At 42.0% G+C, this 15,957-nt stretch overlaps 2 protein-coding genes across 7 annotated transcripts; both read left to right on the top strand.

Annotated features, from left to right (window-relative positions):
- The first annotated feature begins 1,589 nt into the window (after window positions 1-1,589).
- Window positions 1,590-8,347, top strand: sh2d5 (SH2 domain containing 5). The gene is given in 11 exon segments (XM_084929224.1): window positions 1,590-1,697; window positions 2,134-2,190; window positions 2,267-2,347; window positions 2,426-2,500; window positions 2,594-2,740; window positions 5,313-5,513; window positions 5,753-5,936; window positions 6,362-6,467; window positions 6,558-6,717; window positions 7,424-7,572; window positions 7,574-8,347. Coding segments are annotated over 10 exon segments (1,206 nt in total). The 5' UTR covers window positions 1,590-1,697; window positions 2,134-2,139; the 3' UTR covers window positions 7,626-8,347.
- A 116-nt stretch (window positions 8,348-8,463) lies between these two features.
- On the top strand, window positions 8,464-14,787 carry kif17 (kinesin family member 17). Of its 6 annotated transcripts, XM_084929222.1 has the most exons (15): window positions 8,464-8,713; window positions 8,812-9,066; window positions 9,267-9,413; window positions 9,543-9,644; window positions 9,886-10,075; window positions 10,387-10,839; window positions 10,996-11,090; window positions 11,194-11,359; window positions 11,458-11,555; window positions 11,685-11,776; window positions 12,252-12,480; window positions 13,259-13,517; window positions 13,642-13,703; window positions 13,782-13,905; window positions 14,326-14,787. In XM_084929222.1, exons 2-15 carry the CDS (start codon window positions 8,836-8,838, stop codon window positions 14,493-14,495), a joined length of 2,418 nt encoding a protein of 805 aa, XP_084785348.1. In that variant the 5' UTR covers window positions 8,464-8,713; window positions 8,812-8,835; the 3' UTR covers window positions 14,496-14,787. The 6 variants fall into 6 exon arrangements, with proteins under 6 accessions (XP_084785348.1, XP_084785343.1, XP_084785345.1 ...); XM_084929217.1 differs by having other exon boundaries at window positions 11,458-11,776; XM_084929219.1 differs by having other exon boundaries at window positions 11,458-11,776; window positions 13,785-13,905.
- Window positions 14,788-15,957: the final 1,170 nt, after the last annotated feature.

The following is a 15,957-nucleotide window of genomic DNA, read 5'->3' on the forward strand; positions in this document are numbered from 1 at the left end:
TATAGCAGATACAGCCCCCTCTGTCCTTTCTTGTAAAATTCAGCAGGTTTTCCTCCTGATTGTCTTTGTCATTAAAAAAAATGTAAATGGTTAGCATAGCTGTGGGGATGGGCTCAGAGAGCATATGCAGTACATTTAATTAAAGTAATTACACCAGGCCATTGCTAGCACACATCAAGCAAAAATCTTCAAGACTGAAATATTTTCCACTTACTTTAATTCCCAGTTATTTTTAGATCTTTAATAAAGAAATGCTACATCATATACCCCTCTTGCATGTATGCAAAACTTTTCTCCACAGGGCATTTGCTTTTCTATGTGGGCAGCTGTAAATTAAAGTCAAGCTTCACGTTGTTGAATTTGGAGCAGGGGCTTCTTTCTAGGTCAACACTCTCTGTCTGTGATGCTGGGGTTCCAGGAGTTTTGACTTCATGGCATGCTTGAGCCTTGGTGGCTACAGGTTGTTGCTCAACATCCTAACCAATTTCCTCTCATCTGAGGGGGACAGTTTGGGTCTTCTTCCAGACCTTGGCAGTGTGACAATGCATCCAAATAACTTATACACATGTACAGCAGTTTGAACTGATGATCTTGTAATCTGCGGTTGCTTCAAATTTGCTCCAAGAGAGCTTCCTAAATCCTATAAATTTACAATTCTCCTTCTTAGATCTTCACTGAGTTATTGCTTTCCCATTGCTCTGAGTGTTGGTCAGTCCAATTATCCTGTCAAAGAAATCCTCCTTTTTAAGGAGAAACTACTAAAAGTAACCACATTAAAAGTTACCGGGCCCACGATGGGTGTATGTCAGCTTTTAACATGTATAACCAGAGGTATAAACTATAGATGAAAAGTGGGGAAACAAGTATTCTGAGCGTTTACTTCAGCAACATTTATATTCCCACGTGTCATTATAAAGGTTTTAAAATACTACTGAATCACACTGACTCATTGTGTATCGTTGTAATGTTGCTGCACCTTAACTTTTTGTATTTTTATATCTGTATCTAATAACACAACATAGCATAAGTGCAGATACATGTGATAAAATCTGCAAAATAATAAAATGTCACGGCGTACAAATTACAGTGTTATGACCCCAAATATCGTTTCTGAAGTAAAAAACGAGTACTATCGGGAGGAAGTGTGTGTGTGGTGGTGGTGGGGCTTAAAATAGTCTACATTTAACTTTTAGACCCAAAGTTCATCTAGACACAAGTTTTCCCATGCAGACTGCCATCTTGGTAACGCCTCCAGTTATTTCTCGCAGGTTTTACCCAGTGGACTTTCAGTGCACAGCTTTTAACTATAAATTAATATAGTGACACATGCTGTTATTTGTGGTTTTGCTGCGTGAGCTTGAATTCTTGCGCGCTGTGTGGGAATGTCAGGCGGAGTGGACAGAAACCGCTTCAGGGGGAGGGTGATGTGATTCATTGAGCCATTCCGTAAGTTCCGTGTTTTGGTCGATTTAGTTTTCACGTACACCCTCTTTTCTTTCTTTTCCTCCTCCTCTTTCTCCGCCTTTCTTCAGCTAAACTCCGCCTCGGAATACCGCTGCACACCTGGGGGTAACGGCTGCAGGTAAAAGTGTGACGGTGGGGGGGCCTCGGTGTGCGTTTGGTCGGCGTGCCAAGAAGACGCGGAGCGGTCCGAGGGTGAGGAGGTGGATGAGGAGGGTTTAGTTGCGACTCTCAGGGTGAGTTTCTGTGATATGAAGGTGTTGTTGTGACCTGTTCGCTCAGGTGGAGACGCCCCGGTGTTGCCTGCCGCTGCTGCTGGACTCCACAGGGCGGAAACCCTTCAAAAGTTTTGTCTTTTCACGCGTTTGTGTCTTTCTGGGTTTCTTTCGGGGCAGATAATCCCAACAAAACAATCGAGCCTCTCGTAGCAGCAGGTTTATCTGCGACGTTAATGCGCCCAAAGAAGCGTCTTCAAAATAAGGCTCTTGCGACTGCTACGCTTATGTTTAATACCGACTCATCTTTCATGTTTCTCTGAGTGTCAAGAGGATAGATAAACGCACATTAACTTTAGTCCATATGTTTTCAACTTGTTTTTAAATCTCCTTCACTCTGCTGCTTGAAGTCCTAAATTCTCGGGACTTCAAGTGTTGAAATCTCGTATTTCCACAGGGCACGATGGGTGAGGCACCGGTCAGAGAAGATAGTACAGTGACACGATCAGCAGAGGTATGTCTGGAAATATGACTTTGCATTTGTGTGTCTGTGTGAGTGTTTGCTTAACCTCCTGTCTTCACTGGTGAAGTATGTAGGCTCATTTCCTGTGGATGACAACTGTTTGGATGACCAGATTAAGCAGCTGCACACACAGTTGAAGTCCCTTAAAGTGAGTCTTTATCTTTCTATCTAAACCTACGAATGTGATGATAACGACTGTACCTAATGCAGTCCTGTATTCATTTAGGCATGCAAGACAAGACGGCCAGTGTCCCTAAAGTTTTCCATTAAAGGTGTGAAAATGTATAATGAGGATGAAACGGTAAGTAGAGAAAATGACAGTTAATTTGTTTTGACCTGTTTACGTCGCTCTCCTTTTCGTGCCTTATTGCTCGCGACCTGTCCCTGTGTGCAGATCCTCCTGATGGCCCACGCTCTGCGCAGAATCTCTCTTTCCACGGCCCGACCCGTCGATTCACAGTTTGCCTTTGTCGCGCATAACCCAGGCTGCCCAGACACCCAGCTCTACTGCCATGTCTTTAAAGCAAGGCACGCCAGAGCAGTAAGGATTCTCCATTGTTCTGTTATAGTTAGAGCTCACAGTAAATATGTATTTAAGGCTTTCTGTTTACTCACAAATAACAACCCTGCCGCTTTCCCATGCTGGACAGAAAGTCCTTCTGTCAAGCCAGTATATTTTAAAGTGTGTGATTAAAGGTGTTCTAACTCTGCTCACAAAAAGCAGAAACAATGACTGATTATACTTTAGCTGCAACCCCATTCAAGGTTATCTCTTTGTGCACCTATGGGCTGCTTCTGGCACTACTTGCACTTGGTGGAAGGCCTGTCCTGACTGCTTGAACATGTGTGTTTTGTGATATCACCATGTTGCTTACCAGACATTTCAAACTATTATATGCCGAATCATTACCAGAGGTGATGATGGGCTGCGACCCAGAAATCAAACAATGCAAGAGTTTTCAAAGGAGCTTGCAAAGAAAAGCGTCTGGACTTCTTTAAGTTACTTGAAGACGTTTCACCTCTCATCCGAGAAGCTTCTTCACTTCTAAGGTCAAATGGTGGAGAGTCCCAGATATAAACCTATCCCACCACAGAGGGACAAAAGGACCCCCTGATGATCCTCTAATCGCCTGAGCCAAGGTGTGAAACTGGGTGTGGGTCCCAATCAGCCAGAGTTTCGGGTGAGTTCATTGTGAAACCTGGCCCCACCTTATCATGCGAATTCCTGAGGTCAGATGGCCCAGGATGTGAGTGGGCGTTAAGGCGTCTGGGGAGGGAACTCAAAACTGGATTATAACTGGCAGAGAGTTTGTGTCGTAAACCACCGCCTATGTTCAAAGATGGTCGCTCACAGTGGACATAGATGGCTTCTTTCACTCCTCTTTCAAACCATCTGTCCTCTCTGTCCAAAATGTGGACATTGGCATCCTCTAAAGAGTGTCCTTTATCCTTAAGATGCAGATGGACTGCTGAGTCTTGTCCTGTGGAGGTGGCTCTTCTGTGTTGTGCCATGCGCTTGTGAAGTGGCTGTTTGGTCTCTCCAATGTAGAGGTCTGGGCATTCCTCGCTGCACTGCACAGCATACACCACATTGTTAAGTCCGTGTTTTGGAGTTTTGTCTTTCGGGTGAACCAGTTTTTGTCTGAGCGTGTTGCTGGGTCTGAAATGCCCCGGGATGTCATGCTTGGAGAAAACTCTCCTGAGTTTTTCTGATACACCGGCTACATAGGGGATGACAATGTTGTTGCGTCTGTCCTTCTTATCCTCCCTCGCTGGTGTCTGATCTTCTTTTCTGTGTCTCTTTGCTGACAAGCTCCTTTGACTACGATGACCTGGATGACTGAGAACCTTCACAGACAATGCAAGAGTTTGTGTTTTTTTTTTTTTTTTCTTTCTTTTTTCAAAATGCATAATATGTAACTTCTCCAGACAGAGGAAGAAAATTTGACATTGTGTGTCCACTCATGGTGCACTGACCGGAGGTTTGAGGCCAGACCAACACACACGTTTTTGCTCTACTTGCCAGATTTGGCTCGCTGGGACTTCACCCTCTTCCCTGAAACAGAAGTCAACTTGAAGGAGCATTGTTTTATCTCAGTGGAGCACAGCAAAGGCACACGTGCAAGTGGTTAAAACAGAACTTCCATCAAGCGATCTAAAAAGAGTTAGCAGCATTGTGATTTTTATTTTTATTTTTTTTTTACTTGTGTCGCACTTAGCAGTTTACTTTGTCTTCTTTCTATTCTCTGTTTTTCAAGTCTGTTATCATAGAAAGTTTCCAAGCTATATGTTTGCATAGTTTTGGTCAGTGCCTGAAATAGTTGCGGGGTTTTGACAGCGATGCTTTAAAAGGATTAAAATGGTCATGTGTTTAAATGACGTGAGAATGAGAACAACCTTTTAAAGTTGACATTAGAGGTTTGCGTTAATGGTGTCACTGAAACTGAGTCTCCATATTTCCGTTCTCGTTATCTTGATAGGCAAACTATTTTAGAGCAGCCCAGAGTAGGGAAGTAATGCCGATATAATATAAAGCTAACATTTCTGTTGTTATCAGAAGCTTTTGACACATTAGAGGAAATTAAATCCAATAAATGTCGTCAGTACTGAACAGTTTGCCATGGTAACTCCAAATAAAACCCTCCAGTGTCACACAGGTTTGGACTAGAGAGTGATATGTATGGAAATGTGCTTATTGATCTTATGATAACAAATTCCTTTCTGTGCTAAACTCAGATCTGATCCCAACCGACTGTTGTATCTTCAGAAGTCACCCTTGAAGCCATGCTTCCTGTGTGACACAATAATAGGTGCCTCTACTGGTGGATCTGGTAGCATTCAATTGTTTTGAGCCAGTCTCACCGCATTGTAGTTAGCAGCGAGACTTATTCCAACATGGAGAGGTCGGCAATACTATGACAGTGCAGTTGCCTCATCTCTGCGAGATGCCTGTGCTTGACTAAACGTTGTCAGCTGTGGTGTTGAAGCGCTAAGCTTTTATCAGTGCCGTTGTACTGTTAATAATTTACTTGATGAATTACTGCAATATGACACAGAATAACACCGTTTCAGTTTAACTGCTAGGTTTTCTGTATGCACCCTTCCTCCTTTAGGCCCAGTTCCTGAACCTGCTGCTGTGCCGCTGCTTCCAGCTGTCGTACTTGGAGAAGCATCCAGAAGAGGCCCAGATAGACTCTGCTGGCTCACTGCCTCATCGCAAGCCTTCACTGCTCAATCACGGCTTTCCTCTTAGTGTCAGCGCCCTGGTTTCATTCAGAAGAGCTCCTTTTGGTGGATTATTACCTGGCACTAAGGTTTGGCTATTCTTTTTTTCTTTTTTTAACTTCACCCAAAATCTCATGGACTAATTTAAATATTAGTTTGTTAGTAAATGTTGCAATGGTTTTGCCTTTTTATATATTGTATTTCAATGTATTTTTTCCCATGTCTTCAAAAATTACCGCACCCAAGTTTTTGCACAGCACTGCAGTTTCAAAATGTATGCCTCAAAATTTAAATTATCTGTACAAACTATGTGATGTTTTCTCTACAGAAAACTCCAAAGTCTTCAGATGACCAACAAAGCAGCCAAGATGAGGTCTTTCCCATCTCCTCTCCCTCCCTGATGCGCAAGAAAGTCATACGCACCAAAGTGCTGCGCTCTGGTGCTTACCGCTCCTTCACTTTCACGCCACGCAAACAGCGCACCATTCAGGATCAACTGAGTGTAACTCAAGGTGGGCCGAGTGTTCACAGAGCGCTAACGAGGTTCAAAGAATTGATTAGGTAAAGCGACTTCATCAGTATTTGGTGAAGGGCAGTCACTGCTGTGGTGTCAGGGTTTTTTTTGTTTGTTTGTTTGTTTGTTTGTTTGTTTGTTTGTTTGTTTTTTTTAAATTTTAGTCTGCATGATGAAGTGATTTCATCTCATATGGGTAATTGTGCATTTCTACAGCGCTTACATTTTATTTCTGTTACTAATGTTCCTTTTTAAAGTTGAATATGTTTCTTTGTTTTTGAGGGGTTATTTCATCATCATCACTGCATAGCGTCCACTGAGTTGAGATCATCTGGGATGCTTCTTCCCCGTCACATGGTGATGCAATATTCCACCTTTATAAAATCTAACTTTACATTATTTTTCTTATCATATCAAAACCAGAAAAGGATCTAGACAAGTTGCCAGCGAGGCGATCCCAGGCTCCAAGCTTGTCTGAAACAGAAGAGGCACTAGCTCAGGCAGTGTGGTGTTGGGCTGGTATCGCAACGTTAGTATATCGCACATCAAATACATCTTTACATTCATAAGTGTCACTTTCCTGTTACTACATCTGTGATTTTCCTTCTTGATATTGCAGTGAGAGCAGCTATTCACTGCTTGCAGATGATGTTCTGGGATCCTACCTTTTGTGCCAACATCCAAAAACCCCTAAATGTGGCTCTCTAATCATTCGCTTCTCCTCTGGCCCGATCACCCACCTTATTGAAAACACCCGTAAAGGGAAATTCGTGCTGGAGGTAATTCTTTTGTTGGCTCATATACATGATGTGAAAACCAGATTATGATTAAATCTGATCTCTTTCACTGGTTACTTTATTTTCACAAGCTGTTCTATTTTTCATAAATGATAGAAAAGGAAGGGGGTCGTGGGGGGAATATTGAAATATCTGATTTAACGTGGAAGTGCTTTAAATACGCATTCCCTATAATGGCCAGCAGAGGGCGGCAGCTCTGGTTGCGGAGACTTCCAATTAAATTGAGGTCTGTGGATAAAATTGCCCTCAGCTCTTTCACTCTGATGTCAGTAAGAAGATTTGGGGCTCAGTTGGTAGGTTCAGTTCACATTTACTGAAACATGGATTATTATTTTTTTTACTTTTTATGAAATGTTGATATTAGGAGTGCGGTGGAGAGCAAGGGGTGTTTGTTTCCGTGTGGTGTTAAAATGTTATGGTCAAAAACATTAAGCTTGAGGCTATCCTGTACATCAGGACTTTATAGTGGGTGACTTCCAAATTTTATACAGTCTGTGTTTTTAACTAGAGCCCTCAAGTGGCTTTTTGGGGAACTGCACTGGAGGTTTCCACTTGGCAACCACCTTAATTGACAATATTATTCTCGAAAACCATAATAATTGTTTGTATTTGATTAGAAATGTCATAGTTGATTTATAATCATGTGTAACTGGTGTCCTTTTTAATTTATTTATTTTTATAAATGTAGAAATGCAAGACTGAATTCAATTCCATGGCTGAGCTGATTGAGCACTACACAGAGACTGAGGACGAGCTGCCATGTCTGCTGAGCTATGCTCGGGTGAACCACTGCTATGAGTGGGAGGAAAACGTCAGCAAACAGCAGCCTGTAAAGCTTCAGCCCAAAGGAAGCCAAAATTAAAAGTACCCACAGAAACGAATGGGTGTAAACCCTGGACACTGGAACATGTGGACTGCCAACCTCAGAGGGCACAAAATAAGCGACACTGATCATTTCTTTTGCACATTTATCTTTTATCTGTGTTTTGGTGCGGGAAGGTTTAACTGTAAAACAAAGTCACTGTTTAATAGTGTTGGCACTTAATGTGAACAGTATCCACTTCTTAAGAGGGTGCTTGTGTGTTAAAGGTATTTTGTGGTTTCTGATTTTTATCATTTTTATTTCAACATAAGCTTTTAAAAAATATATTTTTTTATTTGTGCCTATAAAACAATAGAGGAGGTTTTCCCTTTTCTTTTTTTTTTTAGACATGAAACTAAGAACCTGAATCTGTAAAGGGGAATTAATCACTGATTACGACACCTGATGGCAAAGCCACACTTTTTCTTCTTGTTTCCTTGTCTAGTAACAATGTTACTGAAATATAAAACTTTTACTCCTTTTTACTCATATTTTTGTATGCAGTTTGTTTAGCTGATAATGTCGTATCTGTTAATATGACTAAATTTCTGTTCAGAGTTTTCATTGGTCGAGTATAAATGGTACAAAATGATTTCAATCATTCTCTGGGATTGTGGTTAAAATGTTGTGTCGTCTTGACTATAGTTGATTTGTTCATAGCTTGCACACCATCTACCTGCACCCCCTACATTAGCTTCACAACAGAAGATTGTGATTATTAGCAAAACATTAAATAACAACCGAACATAACGTGCATCCGTAGTCTTTTTCTCTTTAAACGTCTCAGTTTGCTTTATTTAAAATATGTTTTCACTTTTAGTTTCTTGACAGTAACACATGAAGCATAAAGTAGACTGTTTTTCGCCCTTTGACCTCACTCCGTCCTCACTGAAATGGCCGCGGGTCTGGGCCTGTTACATTCCTCAATGGTTACTTATGGTTGCTAAGCAACCTCAAACGCCTCGGGGAGAGGAATAGAATGGGACAGGACCTGAAGCGATACCTGACGAGATCCGTCCACACTGTACCTGGAGATATTTCTGCTGATCGCTTCTTACTGAACCTCACTGGAGATGTGGGCCGTTAGTCAACTGCTGCTGTCATCCTGTTATTAAGGTGAGGTTAGCCATCGAGGTAAGTAAACGTTGAGTGTTTGCGAAGGAGACCGGAGCGGCTTTGTATTTTACATTAGTTTTATCTCTTATACCTGCCAGCTGCTCGGTAGTGATTATTGAGACATGGGGTCAGAGTCGGTGAAGGTGGTGGTCAGGTGCAGGCCCCTGAATGACAGGGAGAAGGCGCTCAGCTGTAAGATGGTGCTGTCCATGGACCTGCAGCGCTGCCAGTGCTTCATAGAAAAGCCAGGTGCAGTGGATGAGCCACCTAAACAGTTCACCTTTGATGGGACCTACTATATTGATCAACCAACTGAGCAGATGTACAACGAGATTGCTTATCCTTTGGTTGAGGTAAGCTTGATTTTATTACCAGCCTGCAGAGCTGGGCTCTATAAAAGAAGCACGCTTGTCACTGGACACCTTCAGCCCAACATCAGTAGCCTATATCTAATTCCTAATGAATGCAGACGTCATTGTGAATACCCTTTGGTCACCTCAAAGTTTATCACAGCCTCATGGTAAAAAATAAATAAAAAATGTCACTTTTACAGGGTGTGACTGAGGGATACAATGGGACAATTTTTGCCTATGGACAAACTGGAAGTGGAAAGTCTTTCACCATGCAAGGGGTGTCTGAACCTGCAACCCAGAAGGGTGTCATCCCACGGGCCTTTGAACACATCTTTGAGAGCATTCAGGTATGTCTGTTGACCACAGTGATCTTGTAGCTTGCAACATGCATACGTAATATTATGCTCTTAGTTTTTGTCTAGGCTTGTCTCAGCACTGATAGAATAATTATGTTTTATCTCGTGTGTGCAAGCTAGTGTGCAGAAAATACGAAATTCCTGGTGAGGGCCTCCTACTTGGAGATTTACAATGAAGAAATCCGAGATCTTTTGGGAAGCGATGCCAAGCAGAGATTGGAGGTGAGTCCCTGCTTTTTAGATAAACTAAACAGGCTACACTGTATCAGAAGAAGCCAAATGGATTATTGTTCTTTGGTTAGTACAGCAAGGTGAGTGTGCTGTTTTCTGCACAGTACTGTACCTGTTGCCATGGTGATTTAAACGCACAGTTGATTCCTTAAAGGTCAAGGTGTTGTAACAGGGTGACAGACTAGCTGATTTGTGCGTATGTGTGTGCTTTGTGTGGCTGATGAATGCCTAGCTGAAAGAGCACCCAGAGCGTGGGGTATATGTACGGGACCTTTCCATGCACACTGTGCACAGTGTGGGAGAGTGTGAAAGAATCATAGAGAAAGGCTGGAGGAACCGGGCAGTGGGCTACACGCTGATGAACAAAGACTCCTCACGCTCCCACTCAATCTTCACCATCCACCTGGAGATCTGCAGCACTGGTGAACTTATAATATCTTTGCCTTCACTATATCTGTTCAGTCTGTGCTGATATTCTTCTTTTGAATGTGATCCTCTTATATCTCCTAATGTCATCAGCACTTTACCATCAGTTATTTTTGTTCTGTGGCGCTATATCTTTAAATTTGATAGTATATGAATCTCCTTGTTAATAGTTTGCATATTCTGCCTGTGCTTGCATGTAGTTTTCAAACCATTGAATAAAACATACCAGGTTAATAAAGGTAAATAATAAGGCTTTGTAACAGTGTTGAATGTTGCTTGTGTTTCCTGTGTCAACTCAAATTCTCAGATTCATCTGACCAGGACCATCTACGGGCAGGAAAACTCAACCTTGTGGACCTGGCAGGAAGTGAGCGTCAGTCTAAAACTGGTGCTACCGGCGAGCGACTCCGCGAAGCCACAAAGATCAATCTTTCCCTCTCGGCCCTGGGAAACGTCATCTCCGCCCTGGTAGATGGACGCTCCAGATACATCCCCTACAGAGACTCCAAGCTGACCAGGCTGCTGCAGGACTCTTTGGGAGGAAACACCCGCACCCTGATGATCGCCTGTCTTTCGCCCGCAGACAACAATTATGAGGAAAGCCTAAGTACACTGCGATATGCAAACCGGGCCAAGAGCATCCAGAACAGGCCTCGCATCAACGAGGACCCCAAGGATGCTCTGCTCCGAGAGTATCAGGAGGAAATCAAGAAGCTGCGGGCGCTCCTCACAGGCCAGCTGAGCACTGCTGACCTTTCAAGTAAATTTTTATAGAAAAACAGCATGCTTTTTTAGCTTAATATTCCTAAATCTACACATAGCCTCTTTTAGATGCAGAGAAATATTTTATTTTCTTGCATGTTGTCTTTCTTTAATTACCAGTGCTATAAAAAAAACACTTTTATTTGAAATGCAGCTCTGCTGGCTGGTCAGTTTTCTGAGTCATCCCCTGCTGTGCCCTCAAGGCCACAGTCCACCCCCACTGAAGAAAGGAAGGAAAAGATTAAAGAGGCAAACATGGACCAATCCCACACAACAATTTATCACTTCAACTTTAAGCATGCATTGTATAAAGACCCTGTGATTTATGATCTGTGTTCTGCTGTCTCTGCAGGAGTACGAGGAGAGGCTGGCCAAGTTGCAGGCTGAATACAATGCAGAGCAGGAATCCAAGGCGAAGCTGCAGGAGGACATCGCTGCTCTGCGTTCCTCCTATGAATCAAAGCTGTCCAGTCTGGAGAAGGCCCAAGTCAGCAGGGGGAGCTCTGTCCCCAAGAATGGTAACAGAACATCATGTACCAACAACAGAACAAAACTTTTCCGCTGTTGGATTCTCCCCATGTATGCTTCTTTGTATTGTGCCGCTTCTCTACATTAGTGGGCGCCAGCTGTATATCCCAGGTTGGTTTGGAAGAACTCTGCATGAGCACTGATCCCATGTGCCACAGTACAGTTGAGGAAACCTCCCAGACTAAGGTAGTGTCCAGCCCCACTTTCCATAAAGATCACTCCTCTTCAAATCATATTCGTATCCTGAAACAAGGTAACAAGGCAATCTTATGTAGGCAAAATGTTGAATTGTATTCCCTCATGTTGGCGAGCAAGCTTTCCGAAAAAGATCCAGATAGAGCTGGACTCTTGGAGTCTTCTGATGCAACTGCACCGGGGCCTCTAGACCAGAAACACGTCCTGGAAAGGTTTGTAGGCTTCTGTTCTAATCATGGAAACTTTCCTTAACATGAACACTTCCTCAGATTCATAGCTATGATTTTATTATTATATATGATATGTCTTAATCAGCCAATTCATCTAATTTCTACTCCTTATGGGTCTGGGTTGTGAGCATTTTCAACACTGTTCACAGGATACTGAACATATTGTTATGATGGTATCTACAATCTTCTTATCACACTCCATGATGAATGTGTCATACTTATGCTTTTGGCTACAAATGGAGTGGATAATCAGATTCCAGCTGTATATTTTTCTGTATGTGCTTACCCTTGCATTCTTTTACATCATTGCATTCTTCTGTGTTATTACCATAATCCGGTAATAGCAGAACAGTTATGTTTAACATATCATACATTGATGGTTACACTAGAATAATATAGCAAGAATTATACTAAGCACGCATCTATGCGGTGTCCTTGGTGTTCAATCTTTCCTCAGACTGCAGCAGCTGGAACAGGAGGTGGTAGGAGGGGAGCAGGCCAGGAACAAAGAGCTGCAACAAAGACAGCGGCAGAGAAAAAAACTTGCTGACCAGAGAAAAGCTCAGCTTGTCCATGCTCTGTCAGAGAACAGCGAGGAGAGCGAAAATGTGCTGCTGAATGTCTACAACTCTATCCAGGAAGAAGTCCATGCCAAAAACCACATGCTAGTCAAAGTTCAGGGCAAGGTGAGTGGAAGCAGTTCGAAGGAGCTGACAGCAGATACAAAATGCAATCTTTCTGTTGGGAGAAAGCATATGTGTTAAGGGTTTTCTGTAAATTTCAAGGAGCGATCAGAAAGTTTGGGTTATCCACCCACAGGAATCAATTTCTCCTCCCTAAGATCTCCTTTTCATGCACCCCTGCTCTTGACAAATTTTACTCCTTAAAAGTCAAATTTTGACAACAGCGCAATTTCACCAGAGTGGGATTGTACATTGTGAATTCATACCACACTTTCAGACTATAAATGCAGACTTGTGCGTTAACATCCTGGGGCATCTGTGGGAGAACGTCCAGTGGAAAGAGCCTTAACAACAGCATCACCACACATTGAAAAGGCAACAGTTTTTCGGCCACAAAAACCCAGTCTTTGCTCACCATCTTTCCTACGACGTTGTACAATTCTCCAAAATCAAGTTAAAGTATTATACTCCCTGTTTGGAAACACTGGGTAAGATCCAACACTCATTGTAGAGGCACAAGTACAATGAACTTCCAAAATAGTGATACCAAAATAACAGCAGCGGTCTGGAGATGTATTAGGTGACTTTGACTAAATTTAAATTGGGTAATTTATTAACTTTTTTAACCTGAAAAATTAGGTTATCTCTTCAGGGATTTACTAATTTGGTGTGTTAAAACGGTTCTCTCTTTGAATGTCAAACCCTACATATGACACGTTTTTAACAAGTGGGTTTTAGCTAGTTTTCTCATGAATAACATGCTTCGTCACTGCTGCAACAGCTGAAAGCAGCCAAACTGGAGATCCGTGACCTGCAGGCAGAGTTTGAGGTGGAGAGGAATGACTACCTGGCGACTATACGCAGGCTGGAGAAGGAAGGGCAGCTCCTGCACAGCCTGCTGGAGCGTATGGTGCCTCTGGTGCGGCGTGACTGCAACTACAGCAACCTGGACCGCTTGAAGAAGGATGCTGTCTGGGACGAGGACAGCGCCACCTGGAGACTGCCAGATGTGATGGTGCAGAAAACAACACTGCCTTCAGGTGGGGTATAATATGTAAAAAAAAAAAGAAAAAAAGAAAGCTTTTTTTTTTTTTGACAAGTAAATCTTGTTTGTTTTGCAAATTACTTTTCTTAAATGTTTATTAATCACATTCTTTTTCTTAGCAGTGACTCCAAAAGCTTCAGCTCGCAGAGGCTCAGGTTCTGATGCTGGAGAGGCATTTATGGTGTGTTTGCATTTCATGCATAGGCTTTTACTTGACATACACACATTCTAGCAGGATTAGAGGTCATTTCTGTTTTAGCAGGTGGAGGAGGACAGGTACAAGCAAATGCTGGACAGAAGTGACAGTGAGAATATTGCCAGCAGCTACTTCAAGTCAAAGAGGGCGAGCCAGCTCCTCGGAAGTGACACCGCAAAAGCCCACGGTGAGAAAAGAAACTGCGGACTTCTAATTAGTACATATTACCAGTTAAATTAGTGAATTAGCTCTGCTGTTGAATGCTATTTCATTTTTATTTAGCAACAAATTTGTATGCTGTGATCTTGTGTTTCTGCTTTTCATTAGATCCTGACTGGCAGGAACAAAAAATAATCACATACTACACTTAATACTGTTACAGTAAACCTTTGTATTGCATTTGGGAAGCCTTTTCATTGGGTTATCTCTCTGAGCATTTTAAGTTTTGGCTTCTTTTTTACCTTTTTTGTATATTTTATATTTTTACTTATTGAGACCATTTAATTTTAGATTAGTTAGATTTTTCTTCTTTTTCACTTTCTTACTTTTGCTTAGTTTTTACTGTTGTCTGTCTTTTCTCCTGCTGCCGTCCCCTCTCCTCCGCTAGTTAATGTGGCAGGCCACCTCTCCGTGAGCGGCTCTAACATGAATCTGTCTGTGAGCTCAGACGCCATCCTGCCTCGCCCCTTCCGTCTGGAGTCGCTGGATGTCCCAGTGTCCAACGGTAAAGTGAAGCGCAAAAAAAGCAAATCTCACATCCATAATGAGGCGACTTAAACGGACTGTGACCAACATATTTGCAGTTTTCTACAATGACACTTTTGATGACTCATCAAAAAATAAGTGTTGTATATGTATATCTGACTGTGAATCAGTGTATGTTTTTATGACGGCTGCTATCTAGATTTACACAGGACCCATTTATTGCCGATGTTACAAGTCCATTTGCGTCATGAGTTTTTAATTATATTATTAATGTTAATTTTTAACTCATTGCTACCTACTGTATGATGCTTCCTCGATTTTTCTTTTCTTTTTTGCACAAGACATAATTTAATGTTTGTTTGAGTTAGGTTCTTTAATATTAAAATATTTGCATTGTAATGTTGCTGATTTCCTTTTTTTTTTACCCAGCATTTAAAATACTTGTCAAGAACAGATGACATCAAATTAACTGATGTCTCATTTGCTTAATTTCAATTACTTTACAAAAAAGCCATTAAAACTTGACTCCAGTGTATTATAAACAGTAGTAAATAATAATATATAAAATAATATCAGCCTGCATGTCAAACTGTAGTACTCTGCTGTCACAAATGGGTCAGGAAAGCTGTTGTCAAGGCAGCAGTATGCTAGGATATGGTTATCTCATATTACACATCATCTGTGGTCACCAGTGCGGGTTTTGGTGTGATGTTAATTAGGAGATTCTTTAGCTAAATGCAAATAACATATGTGAGACAGAAGGTTGTTGTCGCAGTTTTTAATCATAAGAATTAAATATTGAAAAGTTTATTATGATGTCAGTCCTCTTAAGGTTGCAGGACATGCAGAAAAAAATGCTGTTTAACTTGATCCTTCCTGCAGCTGTGACTATCTTATTTCCCATTTTGACACTGGCCTGATTTCTTTGTCTGTTGCTTAATGTTGCTCGACTAGCAGACAACTGTGTCCGTTTCAGAGTCTGACATCATTTCTTGCGGCGACACAATAGACATAGACACCGATACCTTTTGGCAGACCTGCTGCTTTACTGAGCGATAACACAACTCTAATATCCTTCTGCAATAATTAACCACGAGCTAATCTTGGCTCTTCAGGACCGTTGCATAACAGATATCATGCCGTTCAAATAATCCATCAGGAGAAATTAGAAGTGTGACATGTGAGTGTTACAAGAAAATAGAGACAGGGAAGTGCTGGGCTACTAAGTTTGCACAGAGGTGGAGCTAGAGATAATAGGATTATGGACGAACGGCTGAGCAGGCTTTTCCATCATCTGAGTGGCGTGTAAGATGAGCAGTATGGCTGATAGCCTTTCTGTAACAGGAGAGAGGTAAAGACTGCAGGGATACAGTCATAAAGCTTTGCCTCGGGGGACTGTGGGTTCGCTTATTAATCAAGACATTCAGGCTGAATATAGACAACCACAGCTTGGATTCCCATGTGCTGAAATGTCCTTGGGCAAGACTCTGCCATCACTGATGTGAATGAAGAGTAACAGTAGGGTTAACACTCC

Source organism: Perissodus microlepis, chromosome 5 (assembly GCF_051167445.1).
Source record: "Perissodus microlepis isolate ML-2025 ecotype Zambia chromosome 5, ASM5116744v1, whole genome shotgun sequence".
Lineage (NCBI taxonomy): Eukaryota > Metazoa > Chordata > Actinopteri > Cichliformes > Cichlidae > Perissodus > Perissodus microlepis.